Genomic DNA, 12,367 nt, shown 5'->3' with positions numbered 1-12,367 from the left:
TTTGTGGTCCATGCACAGAACCAAAGAAAACGGCTTTGAGCGAGAGGGCGCCCCTCACGGTCCAGACGCGCACCCCAGCAAGCGTGCGTGCACCATCAGCCCCGGGCAACGCTTCAGCCCGTCCAACGGCATCTCGTACCAGCCCAACGGCCTGAGCCACCCGGGCGGCCCCGTCCCGCCGCCGCAGCACTACCGGCTGGACGACATGGCCGTCGCCCACCACCATTACCGTGACACTTACCGCCACCCGCCTGCCAATCACAGGGAGATCCGGGAGAGGGCCCGCCCCATCGGTAAGGAAATCGTAAAAATTGAACTCACAACAAAACATATTGAGTAATATGTCAAATTAACGGTCACAATTAGGGCATTCTGGATCTGTAATTGGCTTTTATATACATGCCAATACTATGGCAGGTTTTGTTTTGCTCATAACTTATCAATTAGCAAAACAACATCAATGTAAGAGCACCGAAGTGCATGGAGTCATACCTCAAATAAAGGGTCATAATAAGGGCTTTCCATTTCTGTAATAAATTTGTCTATGGCCTCTTTTATCATGATGTAGTGACCCAAAAACATGATTTTTTGGGGATAAAATACAAAAGTTAGCAAAACAGCATCAACAATGTACTTGGAAAAAACATATCGCGTCATATGTCAAATTAAAGGTCTCACAGAGGGCATTTCGGATATGTCATTAGTTTGTTTATGTATGTTCTCTACAAATCAAATAGTCCCCAAAATCCATTTTGCTATTAAACTCAAAACGCAAAAATTGGCAAAACAGTACTCGGAATAAAGTGCTTGAAGTCATACCTCAAATCAAAGGTCATCATGAGGGCTTTCCATTGCTGTTATTATTTAGCTATTAACTCTTTTGTAATGATGTCGTAACCCAAAAACATATTTTTGTTCTCCATAAAATGTACTGATCAGCAAACTATACAGTGTTACACCTCACATTAAAGATATTGATGAGGGCCTTTTAGTTCTGTGGTTATTTTGTTCATCAATGCTTATAAAATGGCGTAGTAAGCAAAAAATGTTTTTCAGTGCCTTTGACGAACCTAATTCTGTCCGTTCATGCGCCTCATCCCAGTCAAAATGAATTGGACGTCTAACGCCGTCAATGGCATCCTATGACTTAATACTCACATTTTTAACTTGACTTTTTCACTCAGCTGAAACGGCGAGACGAGCTCCAGCCGTATTTCACATCCAAAAGTAAACAGTTTCAACGCTTGCGTCATTTTTGCATCACTCCTCAGACCTCTGGCTTCTTTATGAACCACAAAGAATCATGTTTTAATAATGCCCTGTACTGACTGAGTAGCATTGGAGCTGCAGTGAGGTTGAAGCTGCGTCTGTTTTGTTTCCAAGGCATGCACTCAGGAGGCCGCCAGGAGGAGGTGATCGACCACCGGCTGACGGAGCGCGAGTGGGCCGAGGAGTGGAAGCACCTTGACCATGTAAGAAAAGTAATAACATTTTTTATATTTACTCTACACCTCCACACCAACCTGCATTTGTCTTCTATTCAGTCACATCTGTAATCACTCCACAGAATGTGAATCCATTAAAGTTGTATGCAGAAGATACAACATATTTTCTGCCTCTCACTAGCCAATATCATTTTCACTCAAATAAACATTTTATTTCAATCAGTGCAGTTTTACGCCTGTTTTAGTAGAAGTAGTAACCCATTCATTAAAATTGCATTTATTTACATATGTGTACTCATTTACTGTATTGTGTACTTTACATTGCATGGAATGTAATATTTGTAAATATTTTGTCTATGAAGATTAAAGCAATATAAAAAATGTATTTAGAGTTTGGCCTCTGACATACTGAATAAATGTTGTATTTTATATGAATTATTTAGATAAGAATTTAAAATATACAGTGGGGCAAATAAGTATTTAGTCAACCACCAATTGTGCAAGTTCTCCTACTTGAAAAGATTAGAGAGGCCTGTTATTGTCAACATGGGTAAACCTCAACCATTAGAGACAATGTGGGAAAAAAAAGAAACAGAAAATCACATTGTTTGATTTTTAAAGAATTTATTTCCAAATTAAAGAGGAAAATAAGTATTTGGTCACCTACAAACAAGCAAGATTTCTGGCTGTCAAACAGGTCTGATTTCTTCTAACGAGGTCTAACGAGGCTCCACTCGTTACCTGTATAAATGGCACCTGTTTTAACTCATTATCGGTATAAAAGACACCTGTCCACAACCTCAGTCAGTCACACTCCAAACTCCACTATGGCCAAGACCAAAGAGCTGTCGAAGGACACCAGAGACAAAACTGTAGACCTGCACCAGGCTGGGAAGACTGAATCTGCAATAGGTAAAACGCTTGGTGCAAAAATCCCAGAACCACGGGGGGGGGGGGGGGGGGGGGGGCTAGTGAATGACCTACAGAAAGCTAGGACCACAGTAACAAAGGCTACTGTCAGTAACACAATGCGCTGCTAGGGACTCAAATCCTGCACTACCAGACATGTCCCCCTGCTGAAGCCAGTACACGTCCAGGCCCGTCTGCGGTTCGCTAGAGAGCATTTGGATGATCCAGAAGAGGACTGGGAGATTGTGTTATGGTCAGATGAAACCAAAATAAAACTTTTTGGTAGAATCACAGGTTCTCGTGTTTGGAGGAGAAAGAATACTGAATTGCATCCGAAAAACACCATACCCACTGTGAAGCATGGGGATGGAAACATCATGCTTTGGGGCTGTTTTTCTGCAAAGGGATCAGGACGACTGATCTGTGTAAAGGAAAGAATGAATGGTGCCATGTATCGAGAGATTTTGAGTGAAAATCTCCTTCCATCAGCAAGGGCATTGAAGATGAGACGTGGCTGGGTCTTTCAGCCAGACAATGATCCCAAACACACAGCCAGGGCAACAAAGGAGTGGCTTCGTAAGAAGCATTTCAAGGTCCTGGAGTGGCGTAGCCAGTCTCCAGATCTCAACCCCATAGAAAATCTGTGGAGGGAGTTGAAAGTCCGTGTTTCCCAACGACAGCCCCAAAACATCACTGCTCTAGAGGAGATCTGCATGGAGGAATGGGCCAAAAATGCCAGCAACAGTGTGTGAAAAGCTTGTGAAGAGTTACAGAAAACGTTTGGCCTCCGTTATTGCCAACAAAGGGTACATAACAAAGTATTGAGATGAACTTTTGGTATTGACCAAATACTTATTTTCCACCATGATTTGCAAATAAATTCTTTAAAAATCAAACAATGTGATTTTCTGGTTTTTTTTTTTTCCACATTCTGTCTCTCATGGTTGAGGTTTACCCGTGTTGACAATTACAGGCCTCTCTAATATTTTCAAGAAGGAGAACTTGCACAGTTAGTGGTTGACTAAATACTTATTTTCCCCACTTTATGTAATATAATGTAATTTTCTTAATGAATCACTGAATTACTAACATTAAAATTGTCCATTTCTTAGCTACTCAATTGCATCATGGACATGGTGGAGAAGACGCGGCGCTCGTTGACGGTGCTCCGCCGCTGTCAGGAGGCCGACCGCGAGGAGCTCAACTACTGGATCCGACGCTACAGCGACGCCGAGGAGCTGAAAAAGAGCGCCGCAGCCGCTGCTGCCGCAAGTCAATCCAGGCAGCAGAGCCCCGCTGCACAAGACAACGCCACATCGGGTCTGTGCACAAATATATCCAGAAGATAATTTTTTAAATTAAAACTGGCGTTCCACAAGGCTCTATTCTAAGTACCATGGTGATCTGGATTTTTATGATAGCTGACATGTTAAATGCCTTAGTAAATGTATTGAAAAATGCAAAATTTTGCAAACAGAGCAGTGGATGATAAGCAAATGTGTGTTGTTTTTACACAGACATCCACAGGGAGCTCCTACATCGGCCTGGTTCTGGCTACGTCCCTGAAGAAATCTGGAAGAAAGCTGGTGAGCTAGCAAGCAAACGCTGTATTGCCCACACATACACATTTAAAAGATTCCTCTCAGTGGGGGAGGGAGACTTCTGGCCTCGTGGAGAATGCAGGTTATTCTGATTCACAACTGGGAAAGAGAGGAGAAAGTGGCTTTGAATATCAATGCGGACCCCCGACTTGTCTCACATTTTTGGAATGGGCATTTTTATCAGGAGACTTCACACAATTACAACTTTCAAAGACAGGACTTTTTATTATGATGGTATTTTTCCCCCAAATTTTGATGCATTTTTTCTTATTAACTCATTGACTACTATTGATGGTGCTAGAAAACCATTGCGAGCCTTTCCAGTTCAAATGAATTGAACATCTACAAATGACACACTCGTTTAAATTTTCAGTAGAAGGATGAAAAGAGCCAGTTGATTGGACGTCTATCATCGTCAATGGCTTTGAAAAAGATATCTGCAAACCTCAGATCAACCGACTTGCGATGAATCCCAAATAATGAGATTCATCTAAAATTAATCAGCAATCGATCTGAGATTAATATGAACGCCGTCCTAAATCTGAGATTATTCTACCACCGATCTGAGATTCACCTGCAACTAATCTGGGATTAATTTGACAATTTCATACGTCTAACCTGCAACCATTCTGAGATTAATCTAGACAAATCTGAGAGATCTTATTGGCTGGCATTGCTTGATTTTTTTAACTACATCTCAATTTTTTAATAATTTTCAGACATTTATCCAGTTGTATCTAGGGATGTCCAGATTGCATATTTTTGCACCAAAGTCCGAGTCAGCTGATTTTGAGAATCTGTCAATATCGAGTCCCGATACAATGCCGAAAAATAAGTTTTTTTATAATCTGAACAAAAGTTCCAAACATATTACAGTACTGGACTATTTACACTACTTCTTTTTCTGGGAGTTTTGCGGAGGATAAAACGTATACTAGTACATTTTGTCTCTTTTGGCAATGCCATTGCATTTTTGGGTTATTTTGTTACTTTTTAGCGCTTAATTTATATATATATATATATATATATATATATATATATATATACATATAATACATATATACAGTGGGGAGAACAAGTATTTGATACACTGCCAATGGGTTTTCCCATTGACTGTGTATCAAATACTTGTTCTCCCCACCACTTGTATCCCCACTGTATACAGTGGGGAGAACAAGTATATAAGTATGTAAGTGTACTGCCCAAAACAATGCATTTTCCTGTGCACTGCCCAACAGCCAGCTTACATTGTATGTCCTCCAATAAAACACAAGGCTTGGTCTTTTCTTGCTTTTATACAGTATATAGTAATTCGTGAAACTTTTATAAAGAAACATGCATGCATTCAACACAACTAAATGCCGGTATACAAATACCATGTATACACCACACTTCACTTGAGCTACAAGCTACAGTATAGGTATACAGTAGGTTAGCATCCATACAGCAGAACATACTAACAAATTTCATTCATATAGCTTTTCCCCTTTAAACACGCATATACTGCATATTAACAGGTTGGTATGGATGTAAAATACTTACTCCCAAGTAGGCATGTGCCGATAACCGGTTTCAAGGTATACCGTGGTATGAAAACATCACGGTTTCAAAACCGCAAAAATTTTCTGTCATACTGTCCCTAAGGTCATCCCTAAGAAATCCCTCGCTTGCAGCTGCAAGGCTCAACCCTCCCTCACCGGTTGTTGCTCAGTGTCAGTGAGTCAGCTGTGCTACACAATGGCTGGAGGAGGTGAAACTCCTGAACACTAACATGAGCGTTTCCCACCAGCTACGAGAGTTAAGCGAGCTGCGGCTGTGGGTTTATGCTCACCTAAATGAATGCAATTATTTTAATTTTATTTAGAATATTTGTTATTTATTTTAACTTAACTTTATACTTATGTTGCAATTCGCTCATACGTTTTGAAAAATAAAAATCCTGTTCAGTGGATTTTTTAAAAAAAAACCTAAATATCTCAAAGTAACACATTTTTGAAACGTAATTGCAATACTATGATACCGTGAAACAGTCGTATTTTTTTTTAAGGTTATCATACCGTCAGAATCTCATACCGGCACATGCCTACTCCCAAGGCAGAAACGTAAAAGAATGCACTCAACAGCGTCAATGCGACTGACAGGCTGTGTATTCTGAAAGTGAATGAGCGGTTCCAAACTGTCTCATACGATGGATGCAGTGAATAATTATGACCACAAGGTAGCAGTAACGTACTGTAAAATGTCAACTGGCTCTAAACCAGTACTTCCCAAATAGTAGGGCACGCCACCCTGGTGGGCCAGAGCCATGCCGGGGTGGTGCATGTGACCTCTGGAAACATACTTTTTTGCCTTAGGAGAATAAAGTGTACTTGCACACCCACTCAGTAGGTGGCAGTGGCATTCTCATTTTCAGAGTGTGCGCAGTATTTTTTAACAGAACAAGAGCACACAGCAAAGAATACAGTAGGAGACTGGGAAAGGCCAGTCTGTTTACTGTGTCTAAAAATGTTTGCAGCGGACAACCAAATCAATCAAGACGTCATTTAAAGACATTAAACACCGATCACATTGATAAGCTGCTTGATTGTTTTTCAGCGAAAACGTGATGAATATTGCCGGCAATCGTCCCTCTTTGTCAGTGTTACAGCAGTAAACCAGCATGTACTGTTAGCGTGCTCAAAATAACCCCGCACCATAACAAAGGAGCTGCTACTGGCTGCAGTAAAAATAAAAACTGTCTTTCTGTCCAATCACACTGTCGTTTAATTTGAATTTCTTTTTATTGATTATTTTATTCAGTTATTTTTCAGTATCAAATGGTCAAAAAAATGTACCATGAGTGTATTTTTAGTTTGGATGTGACTTTTTTTTTTTTTTTTATTCAGGCAAGTTGATGCGCCTTAACTCTTTTCTGTTAGAGACAAAACAATATCAGTAAAGTTATACCTTATTCCAAGTTGATTTATATTACTTTTTTCCCTTTAATAAAACAAGGAAAATGTATGCAGACGTGTACTTATAATAAAAATTTTAGAGACAAATGGTACTATTTGCATGTCGGCAGAGAGTTTTGGGGTGGGGGTGGGGGGTCGCGAAACGTTTACGTCTTAGTGGTGGGGCGTAACAGAAAATAATTGAGTAGCACTGCTCTAAACACTGGCGACTCTAGCCAGCACAATAATTTAAAAAGAACTATAGAGATATGTAGAATAAATTAAAAACGTGATCCTTTTCACTCGATTCTGATCCTCTGGAAAAATGGATGATTGGCCAGATTTCCTATCACATGATAACTTGACAAACACTCATTGAATCAATATTTTTTCCTGGAAAAATACTTCATTTTTTAGTATAAATGCAAATCGATGCTATATTCTTGTCAATTTGTAACTTTTCCTTGTAAAAATACCACTTTTTCCCCAAACAAATCTGGCTGCTTTCATCTTTTTTTTGTTTAAAAATTTTTTTTTTTTATTGTCATCATAGTAGTTCTTCCAAAATCAGTGACTTTATTTTCATGATCGTGCTTCACCCTTATTTTTCTCATAACGATGTTTGTCATCTCAAAACCGCATACTTTTATGTCACCTCTAAGCATTCACTTCTTGCTTCCCCCCCCCTCCGTTTTGACACGATTCAATTACACAAGCGCATTTGTCGGAATGCCCTCGCCGCGCCGAATCATTTCAAGATGAACGCTCACGCCTTACCCGAGTAATATGCATTTAAATGGAATCCGGTGTCACTTCCGTCGGAGGCGTTTTTCGGCGCGTAATCACAATCCTGCAGAAAAAAAACCCTCCATTTTGTCGAACGTTCATTTGACACGCAGAACAAACGTACAATTGGAAAAACAAGTGTAAGGCCATTAAGTTAAGCGAGGCGTATTTATTCCTAAAACGCCGTAGCTATTATTTCTTTGTATAACTTGGCCTGCGGGAAAAATTGACTAGTTTTTTGTTGTTTGTTTTTGTTTTAAGACAATGGCGAGTGAGGAGACAATGCATCTGCTCGGAAAAATGTTTACAGTTGGTGATAAATATTCAAACGCATTCCCCCGCTTCCCGCCCGGGCCTGAGGGACGGCGGCGTGGAAATGCATCATTTCAATATAAATTGCCTCATTTGCATACACAATTAGTCCGGTTTACAGGCTTGACGGGAGACGACGTCACAATTAGCGAGGGAAAGACATTGTCAAATGACAATCTTTTGGAATTAAAAAATGAATGGCCAGATTTTCTTTTGTCCTAACAAAAAAGAGCTTGCGAAAATAGCATTTCTTGTCCCCCCTCCCCACAAAAATAATAACAACTCATTGGCTGCGATTGACTGTGCTAGAGATCAATGCATGACATGAGCGTTCACAATCAATCCTGCCAGTTTAATTGGAATTTAGAGTAATAGTATGAACTGAAAAAGTCGAAAGTTAGCTAAATAGCTAACAAAAAGAGTCCGTATTATTAGAAAAAAAAAATTCTTCTCAGTTATCGGGCCACCCATATTGTGTCCACTGGTAAATATTATGTCCGTTATTATCAGGTTTTATAGGCCGATAATATCAAATATATACAACAATTTAGCAAAGCGCACATGATGAGAAATTAGTCTTTTAATCTGCCGGTTAGCCACGCCAACCATTATAGGGCTCTAGCATCCCCAACAGCGACGAAGAGAGCCGCAAAATGTCATTGTTTCAGTCTCTCTACTCCAATATTTTTACAGGATATTCTTTTTATCCAAGTATTTTTCCCCAATAGCTAAATAAATGGCTTGAGAAGGACCAGTCAGCCCGTCGAGGGGGAACTATTCACAACGAGGAAAAGGCGACGAAGAAAGCTGCAAAATGTCATTGTTTCTGTCTCTTTACTTCAATATTTTTACAGGATATTCTTTTTATCCAAGTATTTTCCCCAATTGCTAAATAAATGGCATGGTCATGACAAATAACAGTCTTGCGCTAAATGGAATATGAAGTAATAAAAATGCACTTATTCAGGACGACATAGCAAAATGACTCCATAATGGTCAAAACTGTCGACTTCACCTTTACTGTCGCACCTCCCGAACGATATTTTATGACACATAAATCGGACATATGTCATTTCCCTTCCCCGGCTTCGGAGAATGTAAACGAACCAAGAGGCGTGACAGCTAGCCGACATGCTAACCCGAACCAATTGATGTTTCAAAGTCTTCGAAGTGGAAAATCACACATAACTAGCCCGGATTATTTGACATGACGACTGGGTTGTTGGTTGTCTTTGCGGATTGGCAAACCGCCCGGCGGAGAGCAATTTACAGTTCGTTCCCCGGAGGAAGGCGCCTGCAGTTGTTGTGCAGCTAACGTGCAGCTAATGTGCACAAGGAGAGCTTTTTATATGCCTATCAATAATCAAACGTAAGTAGTCCTTTATTTAAAGAAAGTTTGTAGTGTTTACTTTGTAATCGCTGTATTCATATTTGACATGATACAAAACAAGATGTTTACTCACTTCCTCGTAAGTCCAATGGTCCCACAGTAGCTTGTTTTGGCAAATATCCACGGTGAATGGGAACCTTTTGAAACTCCAAAAAGGCGCACACGCCTCTCCCTCATAAAGCAAGATTTTTCTGCAGCCGTTTGGCTGGCGTGATGCGAAAAATAAACATATTAATCTGCAAAATAAGCTGAATCCTTAGTCCTCGTACACAACAGTACGGCCGTTTAGTGAAGAGGACGCCTTGACCCGTACACGTCACAGCGCCCTCCTCCCTAATGCAAGACCGAAGCCGGAAGTCACTCATTTTCATGGCGTGGGATTAAAAATATATAAATATAGCGATGGCTTCCACACACATCCAAGCGGTCCATATCATTCAGGAGCATAAAATACCGCGTGTATTATGAAATAAACATGCTTTTTCGTGTCACATGCACTTTAAGGCAAAACACTGCCGCTTTTGTCCACCGGCGTCGCTAAAATCGACCAAAACTGAAAAGTTACAAAGTGTTGCTATAAACTAATGTATATTTGTTGTTGTCAAATTTCAGGCCTTTTTGTGGTTTAAAAAAACTGTGATGTTGCAGGTGCAGGAGGACTGACTTCCTGTGTGTCCGCGCTCTTTCCAGAGGAGGCGGTGAACGAGGTGAAGCGGCAAGCCGTGTCGGAGTTGCAGAAGGCCGTGTCGGAGGCCGAGCGCAAGGCCCACGACATGATCAGCAGCGAGCGCGCCAAAATGGAGCGTACCGTCGCCGAGGTCAAGCGGCAGGCCGCCGAAGATGCGCTCTCTATCATCAACCAGCAGGAGGACTCCAGCGAGGTCGGAAAGCGCTTTTTATCTTTTACTCAAAGTAGATGAAAAAATATCATTGTCGTCTATCGAGATGGTGACGTATCGCGATGTGGTTATCGATATGATATACAGTGGGGAGAACAAGTATTTGATACACTGCCGATTTTGCTGGTTTTCCCACTTGCAAGCCATGTAGAGGTCTGTAATTTGTATCATAAGTTCTCTTCAACTGTGAGGAACGGAATCTAATACAAAAATCCAGAAAATCACATTATATGATTTTTAAATAATAAATTTGCATTTAATTGCATGAAATAAGAATTTGATACATCACAAAAATCTAACTTAATATTTGGTACAGAAACCTTTGTTTGCTATTACAGATACTGAACGTTTCCTGTAGTCCTTGACAAGGTTTGCACGCACTGCAGCAGGGATTTCGGCCCACTCCTCCATGCAGATCTTCTCCAGAGCCTTCAGGTTTCGGGGCTGCTGCCGGATGTTCACCTCCCTCCATAGATTTTCTATCAGGTTCAGATCTGGTGACTGGCTAGGCCACTCCAGGACCTTAAGATGCTTATTACGGAGCCACTCTTTAGTTGCCTTGGCTGTGTGCTTTGGGTCGTTGTCATGCTGGAAGACCCAGCCACGACCCATCTACAGGACTCTCACTGAAGGAAGGAAGTTGTCAGCCAAGATCTGGCGATACATAGCCCCATCCATCCTCCCCTCAATACGGTGCAGTCGTCCTGTACCCTTGGCAGAGAAGCAGCCCCCAAAAAATGATGTTTCCCCCTCCATGTTTCACGTTTGGGATGGTGTTCTAGAAAGTTGTACTCATTCTTCTTTTTCCTCCAAACACAACAAGCTGAGTTTAGACCAAAAAGTTCTATTTTGGTCTCATCCGACCACATGACCTTCTCCCATTGCTCCTCTGGATCATCCAGATGGTCAGTGACAAACTTAAGACGTGTCTGGACATGCACTGGCTTCAGCAGCGGGACTTTGCATGCGCTGTAGGATTTTAATCCATGACGGCATAATGTGTTTTTCTTCAAGACTATGGTTCCAGCTCTCTTCAGGTCATTGACCAGGTCCTGCCGTGTAGTTCTGGGCTGATCCCTCACCTTCCTCATGATCAGTGATGCCCCACGAGGTGAGATCTTGCATGGAGCCCCAGAACGAGGCAGATTGACCGTCAACTTGAACATCTTCCATTTTCTAATAATCGCTCCAACAGTTGTTACCTTCTCACCAAGCTGCTTGCTTATTTTCCTGTAGCCCATCCCAGCCTTGTGCAGGTCTATTATTTTACCCCTGATGTCCTTACACAGCTCTTTGGTCTTGGCCATTGTGGAGAGGTTGGAGTTTGTTTGTTTTGAGCATGTGAACAGGTGTCTTTTATACAGGTAACAAGTTCAAACAGGTGCAGTTGCTTCCGGTAATGAGTGGAGAACAGGAGGGGTTCTTAAAAAAAGAACTAAGAGCCGAAATATTTACTAGTTGGTAATGTATCAAATACTTATTTCATGTAGTTAAATACAAATTTATTATTTAAAAATTATACAATGTGATTTTCTGTTTTTTTGTATTAGATTCCGTCCCTCACAGTTGAAGAGAACTTATGATACAAATTACAGACCTCTACATGGCTTGCAAGTGGGAAAACCAGCAAAATCGGCAGTGTATCAAATACTCTTTCTCCCCACTGTATATCGTTTTAAAAAGGTGACACTGTTGAGAAAAAAAAGGAACCAACAGGTTGCCACCTGAATCTTCCACAAGAGTAGTGTGTGTTAGCTAATTGGCTGCCATTTTGACCGTCAATGGCACTGAAACCACCAGTCTTAGGGGCCTTTATAGGTCTCCTTATGCTCATTTCAGGGCATTTACAGGTCAATTCCTGTTGATTTGCATTCATTCCCAGGTCACTACCTGTTCAATAACCCAAAATCAATAAAAAAATGACCTGGAAATGCCCCAAAGTCAACAGGAGGTGACCAAATATCAATACATTGTTTATTGTAGAATGATTACCTGACCCATGTATTGATAATTGTTGAATCGCCATATCGTGAGATGATCTGGAGCCTTGTATCACAAATCGTATCGTGAAGGTACCCAACAAAACTTTACG

At 41.0% G+C, this 12,367-nt stretch overlaps 1 protein-coding gene across 4 annotated transcripts in view; it reads left to right on the top strand.

Moving 5' to 3' along the window:
- Positions 1–12,367, top strand: part of runx1t1 (RUNX1 partner transcriptional co-repressor 1) — a 94,538-nt gene that overhangs the window by 74,232 nt on the left and 7,939 nt on the right. The window contains exons 6-10 of one of the 4 annotated variants that reach the window (XM_057827805.1): positions 19–293; positions 1,384–1,472; positions 3,467–3,674; positions 3,872–3,940; positions 10,067–10,257. In XM_057827805.1, the coding sequence (XP_057683788.1) occupies positions 19–293; positions 1,384–1,472; positions 3,467–3,674; positions 3,872–3,940; positions 10,067–10,257 (832 nt within the window). Of the gene's footprint in view, positions 1–18; positions 294–1,383; positions 1,482–3,466; positions 3,675–3,871; positions 3,941–10,024; positions 10,258–12,367 lie in introns of all 4 variants that reach the window. The other 3 variants (XM_057827803.1, XM_057827804.1, XM_057827802.1) reach the window with 3 other exon arrangements.

Source organism: Corythoichthys intestinalis, chromosome 22, assembly GCF_030265065.1.
Source record: "Corythoichthys intestinalis isolate RoL2023-P3 chromosome 22, ASM3026506v1, whole genome shotgun sequence".
In the NCBI taxonomy this organism is placed as follows: domain Eukaryota; kingdom Metazoa; phylum Chordata; class Actinopteri; order Syngnathiformes; family Syngnathidae; genus Corythoichthys; species Corythoichthys intestinalis.
This window is presented reverse-complemented; position numbering and strand designations above follow the sequence as displayed.